General features: G+C 43.5%; 2 protein-coding genes across 3 annotated transcripts in view; one reads left to right on the top strand and one right to left on the bottom strand.

The window, feature by feature from the left end:
• RDH10 (retinol dehydrogenase 10) overlaps nt 1–10,728 on the bottom strand; it is a 28,252-nt gene extending 17,524 nt beyond the window's left edge. The window contains exons 1-2 of the mRNA XM_032759845.2: nt 9,675–10,728; nt 7,802–8,037 (exon numbers count right to left, since the gene is read on the bottom strand). Coding sequence (XP_032615736.1) covers nt 7,802–8,037; nt 9,675–9,963 — 525 coding nt within the window. The 5' untranslated portion in view covers nt 9,964–10,728. The remainder of the gene's footprint in view (nt 1–7,801; nt 8,038–9,674) is intronic.
• Nucleotides 10,729–11,370: 642 nt separating this feature from the next.
• On the top strand, nt 11,371–15,027 carry RPL7 (ribosomal protein L7). 2 transcript variants are annotated; one of them, XM_058444339.1, is made up of 7 exons: nt 11,371–11,389; nt 12,457–12,565; nt 12,843–13,009; nt 13,368–13,505; nt 13,617–13,726; nt 14,026–14,235; nt 14,573–14,665. In XM_058444339.1, the coding sequence occupies exons 2-6, from the start codon at nt 12,563–12,565 to the stop codon at nt 14,232–14,234; spliced, it is 627 nt and encodes a 208-aa protein (XP_058300322.1). In that variant the 5' UTR covers nt 11,371–11,389; nt 12,457–12,562; the 3' UTR covers nt 14,235; nt 14,573–14,665. The 2 variants fall into 2 exon arrangements, with proteins under 2 accessions (XP_058300322.1, XP_032615737.1); XM_032759846.2 differs by lacking the exon at nt 11,371–11,389 and adding an exon at nt 11,444–11,662 and having other exon boundaries at nt 14,573–15,027.
• Nucleotides 15,028–18,470: the final 3,443 nt, after the last annotated feature.

Below are 18,470 nucleotides of genomic sequence, written 5' to 3'. Positions count from 1 at the left end.
CAAGCAAACAAACATACCATGTCATCTGCACATTTATCCATATAGGCAGACATGTGGATTAGACACATGCAAATAGACTACTTATCATAATTGAAAGAGGCTTAATTTTAGTTTCTGAAAGAACTAAAGCAGAAATTTTAGATGAATTTGCTATTAATATTTCTCAACTCAAGACAAAACTTAAATGTAAAGGGGTTTCCTACTTAAAATTCTTCTAACTCTCAAGTGAGGCTATTAAATTTTCTCAGATTGTCATGGGTTAGATATATTCAAGTTACTAAAACCAATTCACTAGAATTTGCCAAAGATCTCGAAAATCTGAAGCATGATCAGAGTAAAAACAAATGTAGGAGAAGAGAATAAGTGGAGTGTGAGCAGTTAAGTATTAAACTATAGGGTTTGTGCAATGAATGGCTAAGGACTCTGCCGGGGCACTCTGCATTCAATCTTTTTGAGAAAGCTATTCAGTCAGTGTTAGCATTAGCACAGGCTACACAATGCTTCCACTTTGACATATCCTATAGATTAATTTCTATTTGGGCAGAAAATGGATAAAGCCTGGGATGTAGAAATAATGAGGCAGAAAAGAACAAATACCAAGTTTGCTTCCTTCCAGGAATTGAGATAAACAGCACAACTCACTCCATGATCAAACAAGAAAGGGCCATTCCTTGAGCCAAGAATTTCATGACTATTTTATAGGGACTGCCATCTTAATATATAAACATATTATTAAGTGAACATGAAAATATTTTGAATTTGTTTTTCTTTCTCAGGAATAGGGACAGATTTTTTTCTGAACTATTCAACTTCTGTTGTCTTCAAGTAAAACAGGACTCAAATGGCAGAACAGCTAAGCAGAGGCTCTTGTGTGAAGCATAAGTGTGTGCAAGGCTCTCTCCAGGCACAGTGAGGAGTCCAGCTCATCTGAAGTTTACAGTAGAGGAGGGGATAAAATAGGTGCTGACCTGGAAAAGCAGGTGGAAATCAGCTTTGGAAGGCCCAGGATGCCATGCTAATGAGCCTGGACTTCACGCTGTGAGCAATATGGTCATATAAGCGTTTTAAGCAGGCAGATAACAAACTCAAGGCTGCTTAGATGACCCTAGGTTGGAAAGCCAAAAGCAAATACAGGAAAAGAAGATCAGAGGCACTTTCAAGAGTCCAGGCAAGAGGTGATGGAGGCACACAGGATGAAGTAGGAAAGGAAAGGGGCAAGCAGTCAAAGCACAGGGGCACAAGAGAATAGTCAGGATTTGGGGACCCCATGAATGTGTGCAGGCTGGAGAGGTGAAGATAATGCTGATGTTTCTAAGCCTGGTGACCAGGGAATGCAAGGAGCAAAGAGGAGTTTGTTCAGTTTTGTGACATGCTGCTTTAAGAGAATGTGTGGCGCAGTCAAGGTAGTTGAAGGCAGACAGAGAAGCATGACAAAGTGGGCTTATCATGGAAGCTAAAGCACTTGAGTTTCAAGGAGACGGTCAAGAGGGTCACATTCTGTAGAAAGATGAAGCTGCACACTGGATTTGGCAATGAGGGGAGCATTGCTGTTTTTTTCATTTAGGTTAGAAATTATGACATTGGTTATTTAGCAGTATTTTTAAAACAACTGAGAAAAACAGACACAGATTAGAACATATTGAAGATGTTGGAGAACTTTTTATCTGATGTAGTATCTGGTTCCCTATTCACACCGGCTACGTAAAGTGATATTTTATCATGTCATAGATTTTGATTCCTAGTAGCAACAGATTTGGGCCCAGCATGTAATGTATCAAATACAGAAACTCAAAGTTCAATGAGCATGTGATCCTATTTGGTGTATATAGGTATACAGTCCCAGGTACCAAGCAGTTCCTATCAAAAGAGATGTTTTACTCAGTTTTCAACTGTGACTACGAGAATAAGATAAAATTGACCCCAGGTCAATTTACAACTCTAAGACATTGAAAGTACTTCTAAAGTTCAAATATTTTTATACATATGACATATATTTAATAACAGAAACCAGTTCTAGTGGAGACTTAAAAATAGGCCATGAATTCCAAGTGTTTAGTAGCTATCTTAAGATAGGAAATCAATACTCTCTATAAACTAATTAGTCTTACAGTTATTATGGTAAGGAGAAAGAAATACTGGCCAAATATTTTTATGAATACTTTAGAAATGATTTTTAAAATTCTAAATGTAAGAAGCCTTGAACAAAACTAGTTTCTGTAACCAGAGAACAGAGGAATGCAGTATGTGAGATTAAAAACCAGTAAATCACATAAGAACCTAAACATTAATGATTAGGGACCATTCATGAGATATTAGGTACAACCGCAGCACTAATGTCTTTAAGTGCTACATTACTCAGATCTAGCTGGTGGGCTTTTACTTTTCCTGGATAGATTTTAACTAAATAGACTTTAGACATTTGGATATAGATAAATGCTTAATTCAGTAATTAGTATTTTAAAACTGTGAAACCTTTTAAGTTAAGTGGTCTATTAATTAACTACCAATTATCTTGTCTGACTACCATATCAATAGAAGTAAATTACCTACTAGCTATTTGACAGATTTAGTCCTTTACCATGCAAAAATTCTTCAGAATATAAAAGGCCTGGAGTTAAATGCTTTTGCTTCCCCCTTTTGGTTAATCAGGGATCAATTTGCTGCTCACGTATAAAGGCCAAATGCAGCTCTTTGGTTCAAAAGGATCTACAGATAAACTTTGGCTTTTAGAAATAGCAAGCTAAGATTCTACTTCTCTTAAAAAATAACAAGTAAAGCAATGTTAGTATTTTGAGGGAAACATGGGTTTGCATGGAGACCAACTTTCCATATTTCAAAGTAGAATACAGAGAGGTATTTTTCTTTTCCTTTTTTTGAGACAGAGTCTGGCTCTCGTCACCCAAGCTGGAGTGCAGTGTTGTGATCTCAGCTCACTGCAGTCTACAACCCCTGGGCTCAAGCCATCCTCCTGCCTCAGCCTCCTGAGGAGCTGGGACTACAGGCACGTGCCACCACGCCCAGCTAATTTTTGTATTTTGGTAGAGACAGGGTTTTGCCATGTTGCCAACGCTGGTCTTGAACTCCTGGGTTCAAGCAATCCACCCTCCTCGGCCTCCCAAAGTGTTGGGATTACAGGCTTGAGTCACTGCACCCTGCCCAAGACAGGTATCTTTCAAGTTTTTACATCTCACCCAGATACAAACATCCCACATGAATAATTTCTATGCTAGTGTTAAAGTGCATGATAGTGCATTCATTTTCCATGGTCTTGTACTGGGTGTTTCACAGTAGATTATGCTGACTAAAATCTACCCCAAGTCTATCACTAAGTCTTGACTGGTGACCAGGAGAAGGTTCCTAGGAGAACTACTGGTGATGGAACAACATTGGAAGATGAAGTGTCACAGCAGCCTGGAAGGCTGTACAGAATTATGCCAGGCTGAGGAAAGGCTTCCAAAGGGTACAGAAATGGTACATGGTTAAGAGGGAAGGAAAGAATTGCTACGGGGGTCCTCTTTTTGAGGACTGATCATTGGTAAATATGAATGGCTGTTACACATTCAATGTGAGCTTGATTCAAATTGGCACACCATCACCAGCATTATCAAGTCACTAGCCTCACACCAATGAGCAGAGTTCTGACACAAAATAGTAAAAATCAGAACACATGTGGGACAGGGAGAATGGAAAGTTATGTAGGAAAGCAAAAGAAAATATAAGTGATAACAAGGGTGAGACAGCCCTGGTTTGCAATAATGGTCTTACACAGCTTTAGTCCAACATAATGCTCACCTTTTTCTTTCTTGAGATGGAGTATTGTTCTGTCACCCAGGCTGGAGTGCAGCGGCACCATGTCTGCTCACTGCAACCTCGGCCTCCCGAGTTCAAACAATTCTCCTGCCTCAGCCTCCTGAGTAGCTGGGATTATAGGCTAGCACCACCATGGCTGGCTAATTTTTTTGTATTTTTAGTAGAGACAGGGTTTCTCCATGTTGACCAGGCTGGTCTCGAACTCCTGACATCAAGTGATCCGCCTGCCTTGGCCTTCCAAAGTGCTGGGATTACAGGTGTGAGCCACCGTGCCCGGCCCATAATGCTTACCTTTTAAAACTTCAGAACATAGACCCATGTGAGTATTCTCTGAATAGGTTATCTTCTAAATATTTAAGTCTATTATTATCAAATATTTATTGAGTGACTTAAGAATAGAGTTTTGTTCCAGGCAAAGGAAAATGAAAGATGTATATAACAAACTGCCTTCAGACAGCTTGCCATCTACTTTGGGAGAATGATAACAAATGCTGTGAGAGATTAATGGAAAGAAAAGAAAAACCTTAGATCAGTCATTTAACCCCTACTTCACTGGAAAACAAAGGGTTGAACAAGAAGGTCTCTGGATTCTTGCAACTCTAATATCCAAAAAGGCCAGAAGTGCTGCAGTGGGGAGGAAAGGTTATATTGAGACTTGAGCTACGCCTTAAAAGACACGTGGAATGGAGGAAGAGGGTGTTTCAGGTAGGGGGAATAGTATGCGGACTGGTTTGGGAGCGCCCACAGCTTTTCAGTGAAAAAGTCCACATGGTTTTCTATTTCACTCACTTTCGCTCTGAGTCAGGATCAACATACTATTTGTTAGTTATGAAAACAGATATTAACTGTTACTTAAATGTCTGGCTCAGGATGATCTGTTCAAATGACTGAACAGTTCTTTGCTCAGCTGATGGACTTTTAAAAATGTATGGGGTAACTTATTTTCCATACCCAGATACAGTAAAAAGACACACTCATTATTTTTTCTGGAAGGAAGACAGCACATGCCAACGTCAACATATCTTTGAAAAGTTGCCACCAACGCTTCGCCTAAGAGGACTACTGGAAGGGAAGCTGAATTCAGGTGGCTCTTGAGACACTCCTTGACCCCTGTTAAAAAATTCACTGTAAAAATTATACTGAATTTTCCTTTAAATTTTGGTTGCTGAATCAAAACTTCTCAAAAGATTTGTAAATTTCAGCAAGAAGTCAGAAATTCCAACTCTAAAATGAATTTTCTGACTCAATATTGAAAATAAATTCTTAAGTTTAGATGCTTACGGGAAAAACAGCTGGAGAACTCAGGAGCCTCCCATATTTTAATACAAAGTGACGTCATTACCATCAAGGCTTCCAAGAACTCCTTAAATTGTGTGGTTAAGCAACATCTCAAAGCACAGTGATGACTCTAGCAAGGTGCTATGCTCCTCCTTGGTATACAGATTCAGGTCCAGAATAATTTTTCTATTTAGAGATTTGATTTGACTTCCTCCTTATGTTAAAAAGTAGCCTAATATTAGAAAGACAGTATATCAATTTATGTGCATTTTCAAAGCTAAGGCTATGAATTTTCTGTGCTTTACACACACTAAATTAGCACTCATTTTATCAGATGGCTTCCTGGAGCTGGTTTCTTGTTTTAAGTATTTAACTACAGATTGTATGGGGTTTCTTAAAAACCTGATTACACTTGAAATTTTACAATTAAGCAAAATAATCATGCAGAGAAAGTAGGCAAGACGGCTAAACTTTAGAATACCTGGTGTAGGTAAAAGTTTACAGTTATGTAATCTTGCATCATCTTAGTCAAAGATTACTGGAGAAAACAATCCCAGTCAGTGTCTGCGGTTCATAATGAACCTACTGATAGTGCTGTAACTGTTTAGGCCTGACTTAAATCAACTGCAGTTTTTACGGCAGCTTCATCTTTACCATTCTTCAAATATGAAAATGACACTCCGCCTCCCACTTATGTATGTCTTTTATTTCAAATGGTAGTTGTTTTACTCAGGATTATTCATAAACACACAAGATTCTTGATAAATTCTATGTCAAGTTTATTTGGTTGGACTGCCTTTTATTCATCTAACCATCCCTTTGACACCTGCTGCCTGTTCCTGGGGACCCAGCCACAGCAAGGACTTTAATTCAGTTCCCCACCCCCACTGAACACAACACACACCTACAGGCAAGCTGAAGTTCCCCAAACTGTATTTGGTGATTTCCTTACTTGTTTAAAACATATATAAGCTCAGGTCATTTATATATTCATTTCTAGAGGTTTGTAAATGAATTAAATAAAGATCATGTTGGCTGGGTGCAGTGGCTTACACCTGTAATCCCAGCACTTTGGGAGGCTGAGGCGGGTGGATCACCTGAGGTCAGGAGTTCGAGACCAGCCTGATCAACATGGTGAAACCCTGCCTCTACTAAAAATACAAAATTAGCCGGGCGTGGTGGCGCATGCCTGCAATCCCAGCTACTCGGAAGACTGAGACAGGAGAATTGCTTGAACCCAGGAAGTGGAGGTTGCAGTGAGCCGAGATCACGCCATTGTACTCCAGCCTGGGCAACAAGAGCAAAATTCCATCTCAAAATAAATAAATAGGCTGGGTGCGGTGGCTCATGCCTGCAATCCCAGCACTTTGGGAGGCTGAGGTGGGTGGATTGCCTAAGCTCAGGAGTTCGCGACCAGCCTGGGCAACACCATGAAACCCCGTCTCTACTAAAATACAAAAAATTAGCCAGGTGTGGCGGCATGTGCCAGCTACTCGAGAGGCTGAGGCAGGAGAATTGCTTGAACTTGGGAGGCAGAGGTTGCAGTGAGCCAAGATCGCGCCACTGCATTCAGCCTGGGTGACAAAGTGAGACTCCATCTCAAAAAATAAATAAATAAATAAATAAAGTTCATGTTTAAAAATAAAACATTAAAATAAGCTTCCTCCAAGAGCAGAGAAAAGGTTTGATGCTTGAGGTGCAACATTTGAATAAGTACTTTTAAAGCCAGATTAAGTTTTTAAGCAGTTGCTAAAAAATTAATGAGGTTTAATGTGACCTATTTAGGAGAAACAGTTCTTTGTTGTGTTCTATTAGAAGGCTAATCTGCCTATGGAAAAAAAAAAGTAGAATCCTATTTCTTTACTCCTTCTTTATTGAATCTCACCTGTCTACAAAAGTAAAGGGAAAATACTGTGAGGAAAAACAGCATAAAGTGGGTCAGCAGTGTGCAGTTATAGGGGAGAGAGTCACACCTACTTTTACTGAAGACAAGTTGAGATGAAAAACTGGGTTACTTTTGCCCCTAGAGCAGCAGAAGGCCCTGCTCCCCTCCGTAGATCGTGACATTGTTTAATGGTTAGAAGCGGACATTGTTTACATCCCCAGCTTACCAGGTTTCACCACCTCGCTTCCCTCTCTAGGGTCCTATTAGGGTGCTATTTGCGAGGCACTGTCTAACCCAAGAGAGTCCCGAGGCGTCCTGCAACAGGAAGATGCCCTGGACCCTGTGGATGGTCAGGGGATGCGAAGTGACTGCCAGGGTGGCCTGGCCATTCCCAACAGACCACAAATGTTGATTTCAGAATCTTTGGCACTTTCCAAAATGTGGCTGAGCAGTAATTTGGAAGCCTAAATCCTGACTTTAAGAATTCATAAGAACAACCAATGTTTTATAAACTCAACAGAAAATAAAATAAACAAACCCAGGGTTTTACGCTCCTTCTTGTTATTTTTATGGCAATCTTTCAAACTAGTTCAAAATGTTCAATCCTCTGCCCTCTCAAAAATACTGAGTTAGGGGCAGCGGGGGGTGGGCGAGGACAAAACGACTAATAGTAACCAGCATACACTGCAGTGTACCACAGGGAAGAGCTGAGGAGACCTCGTGTCGAAAGAGTACAGGTTGCTTTCAGGCTGGTACTGAAGTCTCTCTCCTTCCCAACCTTCTCATTGAGGAGGGCCCAGCAAAGAAAACAAGGATGTTTATATTTACCCAGAAGTGCGCATGGCAATTGACCATCATGGTTCTCTCAATGAGCTCATCAGGACATTCCAGAAGGTGATGCCCAGAGACCACACCAGCATTATTGACCAGGACTGAGACTTCGCCAACTTCCTTGCGGACTCTTTCAGCCGTCAGGTAGACATTCTCCCTCTTCCCTACATCACAGGTGTAGGTAAAAACCTGCAAGTTACAGTGGGGCAGAATTTCTTCCTCACCATTCCCAGCTGTCCTCAGAAGTCCAGATGAGGAGAAAACATGCAAAAGAGAAGGAAGTGCAGAAAGTGAGTCACATGGCGATCAGTAGGACAAAGATCACACAAAACAAAAATACTACAGTGAGCTTCAAATTTCTAACGCTGCAAGGCTTGCCAACGACTGAGCTTTACAGCTGCCTTCCTCCCGTGAAGTCTTTGGGAATTACAGCAATTTACTGGATAACTTTGCTTAGGGGAAAGTCATGTAATTGTGACAAGCCCAATACAAGTAGACCACATGGGATCAGCTTGCTGGAGCTAGACACCTGCAAAGAACTGATCTCAGCCCAGAGCTCGGAGAACAACACACACACACTACACACTCCTCTTTTTTTGGGGAAACAGTGGCCCAAGAGAAACAGCTCTTAGTCTTTAGTATGAGAACCCTCAAAATGGAAACTCACTTCAAGGCTCACAAATCAAAACTGCAATTAATAATCTGAATTCATCCAAAGCCAAGAAGTGAATCCACAATTTTTAATGAAGAAGTAGGGATCACTGGCTTGTTCTAACTAGGCTAGCTGACTCCTCTAAGAAGTACTCTCACAAATCAAGTTACAGGTAAATATGCAATTTTACCACATAAGAACTTGACAATTTAAAAACCAAAATCGGTATCCTGGAAAATGAATACCCTTATCTTTCAGGTTTTGGCAGGGAGCACAACAATCTATATTTGCTACACCTCCATACCACCAATGGAAATGGTACATTTTCACCCTTAAATTAAAAACGCAATATCAATAAGTTTGATGATAAATTATCCATACAGGGGAGAAGTGCCCAAGTCAATTTTCTCCGTACAGGTAAATGTTTTCCCTAAAAATGAAAAATTTTGTTAAAAAGCAACAGCCATTATCAAATTTCCTGGACCAATATTTATGGTTGGTTAAGGACTTTGCTTTGGCTTAAAAAAAAACCTCAGATTCAGGTTAGTTAATAAGTATTTAGAAATGCAGATTTCCTGGGGTGACCAAAAACATGGAAGAAATTTACAACGAAGCCTAAATCCTCCAAGAGCTTTCTCTTAGGAAGCAAGGCGTCTTTCAATCACGCTTAGGGAATGTAACTAAAGCACTTATCGCTGGCGAAACAATGTAATTATGTTCCTCAGGCTAAACTTACAGTGAAACCGTCAATACTGCCCTCGTCTAAGGGGTTCAGACCACAGTAACACAGACACTTCTTCAGACTAGTCAGAACAACTTCCCAAAGACGCTTCAGTTTCCCATCGCGCCGCTTGTAAGTCGGAGCGAGATATTTCTTTGGGATCCAAACCTGTGGTAACAAGTTCCCTCCGCCTTCCCTACCCCAGAGGGCTTAGGAAACACTGCCCCCCCCCCCCCGCCCCCACCGTGGTCCCCAGAGACCGAACCTCCCCGAGGACTGGGCACCTTCTCCCTGGTAATACAGAAGTGATCGGGTTCCTTTATCAGGGAGCGAATTCCACTCGTCTCCCAAAAGACCGGTGGGGTGTTCCTTTCCTCCACAGCGGGGCTGACCAGGCAGCGGGGCTGACCAGGCAGCGGGGTTTGGGGCCTGCTGTGGTAGGGCGCGGGGTGGAAAGAGGCTTGACCCAACAATGCTCCCGCGCAGGTCCAGGTTACCTTGCAGCGCGGCGGCGTCGGCCGCCTCCAGGTCGCGGTAGATGTGGCGCACCATGCCAGCCGTCTCCTCGTTGCTCTGCGTGTTGATGTCCCACAGCACCAGCAGCGCCCGGCGCCGGGCGAACTCCAGCGCGAAGAGGCGGCCCAGGCCGCTGCCGGCGCCGGTGATGAGGCACACCTGGCCCGCCACGCTCTTCTCCTTGGGCCGCACCAGCCAGCGCGCCGCGGCCAGCACGAACGCCCAGAGCACTTTGAAAGTGACCACGAAGAACTCCACCACGATGTTCATCGCGACGCCCGGGGTCCCGCACGAGCCCAGTGCTTGCGTCCGCGCCCACCCCGAGCCCGGCAGTCGGGCTCCCGGCCCCGGGGCGCTTGTCACAGACGCCGGGACGAGAAGGCTGCGCCCCGCGCCCGCCCCCGAGGTGCCCGCCGGGTTGGAGTGCGCGGCGCCACTCCCTGCCTGCGCGGGGCCACTCCCGCCCGGGATCGGCGCTGTGAACCCGGACTGTGCCCGCCGCGGCAGTCACCCGGCTCGGCGCCTCCTGCCGGCAGCCGCCCGCCCGTCCCGCAGCGCCCGGCCGGCCGGCTCCGCTGCTGTGGCGGTGACAGCCGCGAGTTAGACGACTCGCACTGCCCTCATGGCCAAGCTGCTGCCGCCCGAGCGTCCCCGGAACCGGCGCGCCGGCTCCCTCTCACCCCGGGGGAGGAGTGCGCAGCGGAGGCGGCACGGGCCAGCGGGCCGCCGCGGGAGTTGTCAACTCGACCCAAGTTGCCAGAAGGTGGGAGAGTGGGGTGCGGGGCGGCGGAGCGCCGGGAAGGGGAGATTCGCTCGGCGCAGGCAAGCGCTGCCCAACGCCTTGCAGCTGCCCCCGAGGGCTCACGTCCCCCAACCCTGCACTCCCCGCGGCTGTCACTCGGGCACCGGGCTCCGCAGCGCAGCCCACTTGCAAGTCGGAGCGCTCCGGGCCGGCTCTGAGCCGGCTCCACGCTCCGCGCTATATAACCCCGCGACCGGGAAGAGCCCGCGCCAGCCTCGGCATCGGCCCTCCCTCCGCCCGGCCTCTCCGCCCCCGGGCGCACCCCGCCCCCGGCCCAGCCCCCAGCCCGCCAGCCGTCCGCGGAGACGAGCGGGGTAGCCCCTCTCACACGGCCGTGGCCGCAACCTCAGCCCTCCTCGCACCTCCCTTTGCAGCTCACGCCCCCTCCTGTGGGGTGTCCTGGCCTCCGCCTGCCGATCTCGGCAGTCAGCAGAGCCCTGGCCATCCTCCTCCGGCCGTCCGGTCCCCGCTGGTCCCTGGCTAGCCACTTTTCGTAAACCAGGGCACTCCGGACCGCCCCACCTGCGATCAGGCGCTGCGGAAGACAGCCCTGTGGGCTGGAGCGACGACAAGGACCTCGCGGCGCGGCGAAAGGGGTGTATTCTGCGACTACCGCGGCAGGGAGCCGGGAGGGCGGCCAAAAGTGACTTCGAATTGCAGTTAGCCGTTTGGAACGTGGCCCAAAAGGCTCTCATTTTTCCTGGCTGGAACCGTCGCCGCGGTGCTTGCCTGCGGTCCTGGTCAGCCGTTGCCCACCCGCCGGGCGGGCGAGGAGTGGTGCATGCTGGGATTTGTAGTTCGTCCCCATGAGGCTCGTCCTGGGAACATTATGGGGAGGAACCAGAGCCTAATCCTGTCAGCGAAGCCTGGGGATTAGGACCCGGAGTTGCCAAGGTGTCAGCACTCTTTGCTCTTGAATTGATTAAAAAGTCGAATCAAAGGCATATATTTTCTTCAAACAAGTTTTACCCGAAAGTTTGTTGAAAGAGGCTAAATCGGGGAGTTCCTAATTTTGCGTCTGCAAGGCGGCTTTTTAGTTCTGGATTCTTTTCCGGCTTATTCTAAGACACCTATGAGTCGTGGGGCTTCTCTCGCGAAGTCTTTAAGTGGACAGTACGCATGCGCCAACTTCCTCTTTTTTCCGGCTGGAACCATGGAGGGTGTAGAGTAAGTTGTTTCTCGTCCTCTTGAGAATCCTTCTCCATCTCCAGAGCCAGATCCATTTTGTGTCACGTTTTCTCTCTTTGGCCGTAGCTTGCACCTTTGCCCACCTCCCTGCTTGATTGTGACGCTTTGTGACACCAGTGGGGACCCGAGGCTAGGGTTGGGATGCGGGCGGTCTTAGGACTGAGGTTTTGGAGTTCCCGGGAACGAGATGTCGGGTTGGAATGTGTGTGGAACCCGTCGGTTGGCTGACGGCCCAGTCCTCGGTAGAGGGTCTTTCGGGGAGGGCGCAGAACCTCTGAATTGGGTTCCTTCTTGGCTGGTGCTTGGCACAGGCTTCCCTGCCGCCAGGCCTTTGCTTTCAACATGTGGATCCTGATTGAACCAGAGTGATGGTGGCTTGTTTTTTTTATTTCTATTTTTTAATTTTTGCGCTTAAAGTCTGGGAGTCAGTGCCTTGCAGTAGTCTTTCAGCTAGAACATTTTGTTATTCGGCTGTTGGTGTGTTTTTTGCTTTTTCTTAATTAGTCGTCGGAGGCCGGGCCTCTTGGTTGAAATAGGGAAGAGCGTATTGCTATTGTCCTATTTGTGATTGCGTTTTGGGCAACATGGTGTTAAAGGTTATTGACATGGAGCTAAAATGTGCATCGTACACTGTAGCATGCCAGAGCAAGTAAAGTTACTAGTGACTAAAGTCAGTGACACCATTTCTGGTAAACAACACTGCTCAGTACGGGAGTAATACAGCGCTGTGAGCTTTTTGAGGTATTGATAACATTTTTGTTTATTAACGTTAGAGAGAAGAAGAAGGAGGTTCCTGCTGTGCCAGAAACCCTTAAGAAAAAGCGAAAGAATTTCGCAGAGCTGAAGATCAAGCGCCTGAGAAAGAAATTTGCCCAAAAGATGGTAAGTAAACTTTTTGAGGCACTAGCACATAAGGAGACGCCTTGTTGGGATTGAGGACGAGGTGAATGTTCTTGGCAAGATTTACTTCCTAACTCTACCGAGTAATTGCTTAGCTCCCTAATGTTACAATCTGAAGGTAGTGGGTTTTTTTGGTGGGAGATATAATTGCATCCTGTGGCAAGAAAAGATTGAAAGGAAACGTGTTTTAGTTGTCTTTAATAATTGGCATTGCTAATTGTGAGCCAAAAATCATGAATAACTGATGATTGGTTTTCAGCTTCGAAAGGCAAGGAGGAAGCTTATCTATGAAAAAGCAAAGCACTATCACAAGGAATATAGGCAAATGTACAGAACTGAAATTCGAATGGCGAGGATGGCAAGAAAAGCTGGCAACTTCTATGTACCTGCAGAACCCAAATTGGCGTTTGTCATCAGAATCAGAGGGTAAGTTCAGTTTTACTGCATTCGGGTTTGAAAGGGAGAGTTAGCACTGGTAAAAAAAAAAAAAAAAAAAAAAGCAACTTCACATTACTTCTGGGAGCCCTGATTCTGAAACACTGGAGTAACAATATTTTAGGGGAAGCTAGAACAAGGAGGGTGCTGATCACTAATGGTTTAGTTGCAAGCTATGTTCGTTCCCCAAGCTCCTATCCCTTCTCTTAATAGAATACAGAAGTTCAGTGTGTAACATGAGAGGATTCCTATCTGTTTAGGTAGGATTCGATATTCAAAACTATAATGGTTAGTGTTAATAAAAATTTCGATGAAAAGCAAATGCATTTCTGGTCCCTTTTCACCACAGTATCAACGGCGTGAGCCCAAAGGTTCGAAAGGTGTTGCAGCTGCTTCGCCTTCGTCAAATCTTCAATGGAACCTTTGTGAAGCTCAACAAGGCTTCGATTAACATGCTGAGGATTGTAGAGCCATATATTGCATGGGGGTAAGTCTCTTCTCTCCTTTGATTTCTATTTGATAAATTGGTTATATAGCAACATGAATTTTAGGTGTTTTAACAGTGGTCACCATATTTATGTTTGCTTTTTCACTTCAGGTACCCCAATCTGAAGTCAGTAAATGAACTAATCTACAAGCGTGGTTATGGCAAAATCAATAAGAAGCGAATTGCTTTGACAGATAACGCTTTGATTGCTCGATCTCTTGGTAGGTTCTGTTTGGGGGAAAGTTTGGTATTAGACCATGCGATAATTTTTTATCCTCTTGTGGCCGTACATTTCTCACTATTGTGGATCTTCATATATTCCTTATGATTCTTGATTTAGCTTAAAAGAAAACGTAAGACATGGTTTCATTAGCTTGAACCTTATCTTTGTAAAGCTGTGCATTTACCTTATTTATTCCTGGTTATGTTTTTATCTCACAGCCTATTCAAAAAAGTTTTGAATAATTATTTCAAAACTTTTTGCAACTTTAATAATCTTAAATAACCTTAAAATATTTAGGTAAATACGGCATCATCTGCATGGAGGATCTGATTCATGAGATCTATACTGTTGGAAAACGCTTCAAAGAGGCAAATAACTTCCTGTGGCCCTTCAAATTGTCTTCTCCACGAGGTGGAATGAAGAAAAAGACAACCCATTTTGTAGAAGGTGGAGATGCTGGCAACAGGGAGGACCAGATCAACAGGCTTATTAGAAGAATGAACTAAGGTGAGAGACCTCATCCTGAGAAAGGTTGAGTTAATGTTAGAGTATAAGTGGTGGTGATCTTGAATGCTTTTCCCATTAAATATTGATGGGGGTTTGAATTTTAATCAGTGCTTTTGTGGGGAGTGGGGATCAACTATCTTAATGGTTACAGTTGGTTTGTTTACTGCTTTTGAGGACCTTTCTGGAGGAAAGGAAAAGCCTGTTTTGGGGAGTCTTCAGAGATGGAAATTGGGTGATCTTAAAAATGTAAACTCAATCGTTACTTTATAACTGCTTAGTTTATGTTAATTGTTAGCTGCCTAAAGTGTTTTCTAATGGTTTTCTTTTTTCCTTTCAGGTGTCTACCATGATTATTTTTCTAAGCTGGTTGGTTAATAAACAGTACCTGCTCTCAAATTGAAATATATTGTTGTATTTGTGATTTTTTGTTGTTGTTAGCCTGCCTCTGTCTTCCCTTAACTACTGTGGCAAGTCTGGTGTGTGATAAAAATTAAGCCAAATCAACAGCCCATTTCGTGCAAAATCAGGGTCGAGTCTGTGAAAGACATCTCTTGGGTTCTTAAAAGGCTTTTCTCTACTACAGAAGATCTTAATTTTTTGTTTAACTGCTGAGTGATTCAAAATGGGTTTATTCTAAGCCTGTTTCACAAGCATTTGTACATGATTTGTAGGTAAGGTAATCCAACTTTGGTTTATGGAAAAAATTGAATTTAGTTGCTAAAATTTCTTTCTCGGGCCATCGCTTGTTTATAAACTGCCATGTAAATGTGTTATTTTCCTTTTGCATTCCATTTTTGTGTTCTTGTTTTGCATCTTTTGCCATACTTAGGTGAGTTACTAATAATTGTTACATACTGTGGGTATTTTGAAGGAAGGCATGAAATTTGTGCCGAGGGATGCAAATTATTTCAGAGCATCTGGTAAAATTAATGGGCAAAAACTTGAAAGGTTTTTTAATAAAATTCTTTTATACTTTATGTATTGTTTCACCTAGACTAGTGAACAATGTAGAGTGTAACATGAAGTACATAGAATGAGAGTAAAAATTTTTGTGGTCCTCATTTAGTTGTGTCAAAGGTCTGACGCACTGTGAAACAGCTCCCTTAGTAATTGTTTTGGTACTGCTGCTCCACAGTCATTTATTGCTTTTTAATATTCGAATGTTGCTAGACAAGTAGAATTTCTTTGAGTTCTTTGTTCCTGGTTTTGGGACCTATTTCTCTGGATTAGTAAGTTTGTTTAGGGTCAGTGAATTTTGGAGAGAAATCAAGATGATAGTTTATAAAAATAGTTTTACATATTTATGATTGTATCGGTGTTTTGCTAGATTTTTTTTGTCTTAGCAGTTGGGTCAATATTTTGAAATAGTACATGGATATCTAGGGTAGAGCCAAAGAGTTTATTTTTTAACTTTGTAGAGATGAGGTCCACGCCAGCCTGTCCCAGCATGTTGTTGAACTCCTGGCCTCAAGCAATCCTACTGCCTCAGTTCCCTGAATAGTTGGGATTGCAGGCATGACCCACTGCCTCCAGAGGGTTTTTAAGGTTTAAAATTCAGTGTTGTTTTACTCCTTTGGTAGAGAGTACAGTTCCCAGTGTTTACACATCCAGTGTCGTGAAGGGTAGTTGTGCCTCAGAAGATGTTGGAGCCTGTTTGGCTTCCAGGTTTTAGAGGAATAGTGAGGGCCATCAGTGGCCTCTGCAGGGTCAGAATTAAGACTAATTATGGAATGAAGTTGTACAGATGGCATATTGCTTAATCTAGGTGCAGGTGGGTGGGTGCATGAAATGTGGGAAGTCTTCATTGGGATAGGAATAAGCACTTTATATACAGAGTGATACTTAGCAAAGCTTTTTTTTTTTTTTTTTAAATTAATGGTCTTTATTTTTTAGAGCAGTTTTCATTTCACAGTAAAACTGAGTGGAAAGTAGAGAGGGTTCCCATATACCCAGTATTCACAGGTACAACCGCCTCCTCTGTTGACTCCCCACCACCACAGTACATTTGTTACAGTCAATCAACCTGCGTTGACACATTTTCACCCAAAATGGTAAAACTGTCTCAGCTGGTCAGGGAGGGATAAGATTGTGTAGGATATACCTCAAATGAAGTGGGCAAAGTATTGACTATATAGCCTGTGCAGACACATACTGTAAGTGTGGCCTGGGGTCAGGGAGGATGGGGAAATGTGGGAGGGGTTGCAGAGAACCAGGATTCCCATAGATAACTGAGTAAAGTGGGATAACCAATCTGGTTTTATAAGAGGATTGTGAGGAACAATAATAGATATGAAAATGTTTGTGAGCTGGTGGAACCTATTCAAATGCAGATTAACACCTGATTAGGAAACTCACCTCTTATAAATGTCATTGCTTTCAAGGGATCCTCCTCTGGAAGGCCTAACCAACCTTAGGGGTCTGGGCACCCAGTAGGTTCTCCTACAAGATTTCACCTCATATATGTTTATTTACTGTTTATGCTTCTAAGGTCTGGCTTTCTCTAGTGGATGGTCCCCTAGCTATCTCAGTTTTTATAAAGTTGTCTTGGACTCACTGGCCTTTAACCAGTGTTAACCTAGTTAGTAACTTCTTTGAAGGTTCATTTGTGGTTGACTGGATTAGGAGTGTTGGCTTCGGAGCCAGACTGCTTGGGTTCATATCTAATCTCCACTTATTTGTTAGCTTGGGCCAATAAATAATCTCTGTCTTGGTTTCCATGTCAGCAAAATGGAGATAATTGTGCCTAATTTCATAGGATTTTAATGATTAAATGTTACAGGTCATGTAAAATGCGTAGAGCAGTGCCTAGCTCGAAAGTGCTCAATGCTGCTGTGCAGTATAGCTTCAGCACTTAATGTGGGCACCCAACAGTGAATTACGGAAAATAGTCTCTGCTTTCAGGTGTCAGTCTGATGGGAAGACAGGCAACAGATACAATGAAATGAGTGCCCTGGGGATGTATAGGATGTGATAGAGCCTCTTGGGGGTGTCTGGTGTCTTTGTGGGCCCACCTCCTTGGGAAGATTGACAGCTTTCTGCTCCCACTGTTTTTCCTTAGAGATGTGGTGTCAGAGCCAAAACATTCCTCTCATGTGCCTCCCTTCTGTTAGGTAGTAAACTTTAAGGCCAGGCCTTTTAATTTCTGCCCATTTGCTGACATGTAGGCACTCAGTGTTAAGTGAATGTATTAGTTTTCTTTTGCTGCTGTAACAAATGACCATAAACTTAAGTGAATTTATTATTTAACTTTTTGGAGGTCGGAAATCTAAAATAGGTTTCACAGCCAAATCAAGGGGTCAGCAGGCCTGTGTTCCTTCTGAAGACTCCTTTTCTTTGCCTTTTAATATAACAACTGTTGTGATTACGTTGGGCTACTTGAATAATTGAGGATAATCTCCCCATCTCAAAATCCTTAATTCAAGCACACATCTACAAAATCCCTTTTGTTGCTACATAAGGTAATATATTTACAGGTCCCTGTAATTAGAGCATGGAAATTGGGAGGCCCATTATTTGATATTTTATTTCTGACTCCCCAGCTATATTCTTTGTTCCTCAAAAGTGACTTCAGCCTCCAGGTCTGGGTACTTGGCTTTTTCATTCTGGAAAAAGGTCTTTTCTGACACATCTTCATATATCACCTTTTTTCATAGCATTAATTACTATCTGAAACTGTTGACGTGCTTTTCCCAGCCATTCTCCAATGTAAGGTTTGAGTCTTAGCTTTCTCTGTTCTGACCCTTAGAACAATGCCTGGTGCATTGTAGGCACTTCACTTTTTTAAGGGAATCTAACCTCATCAGGAAAATAGATATTTAAAATCTTGAGACTTCAATTACTGGCATATTGTAGTCCTTGAGTATTTGGTGATGGGGGATGGTGACAGGAGGAATGGGGTAGAGTGTGGATTTATGTATATATATATATATATATATATATCTGTATATATAATTTACTTTGGAGGACTCAGAAATTGCATTTTGTAGGAATAATGATTTGTAATAGTAGAAAACCATGTTAGGAGAGTACAGGAGATGTTTCATGCTGTGAAGATTTGGCAAGTTTCACAGAAGAGGTAGAATTCGGTCACCTGATGATAGGAACAGTTTGAGAAATGGCATGGAGTTTGGGAAGTGTCAGGTAGGGGTGTGATAGCAAAACTGAACAGGAGAACATTTAATAAACATTTGATCACTTGCTGAGTGCCAGTGTATCACTTGATCCACATAATCCTA

Source organism: Hylobates moloch, unplaced genomic scaffold (assembly GCF_009828535.3).
Source record: "Hylobates moloch isolate HMO894 unplaced genomic scaffold, HMol_V3 SCAFFOLD_9, whole genome shotgun sequence".
Classification (NCBI taxonomy): Eukaryota; Metazoa; Chordata; class Mammalia; order Primates; family Hylobatidae; genus Hylobates; species Hylobates moloch.
This window is presented reverse-complemented; position numbering and strand designations above follow the sequence as displayed.

Bases quoted from the DNA above. Each gene is read 5' to 3' on its own strand.
- RPL7 (XM_032759846.2), top strand. From the start codon at position 11,568: ATGAGTCGTGGGGCTTCTCTCGCGAAGTCTTTAAGTGGACAGTACGCA. The intron at 11,663-12,456 runs GTAAGTTGTTTC...TATTAACGTTAG, and splicing joins GGAACCATGGAGGGTGTAGA to AGAGAAGAAGAAGGAGGTTC. The intron at 13,506-13,616 runs GTAAGTCTCTTC...TTTTCACTTCAG, and splicing joins GAGCCATATATTGCATGGGG to GTACCCCAATCTGAAGTCAG.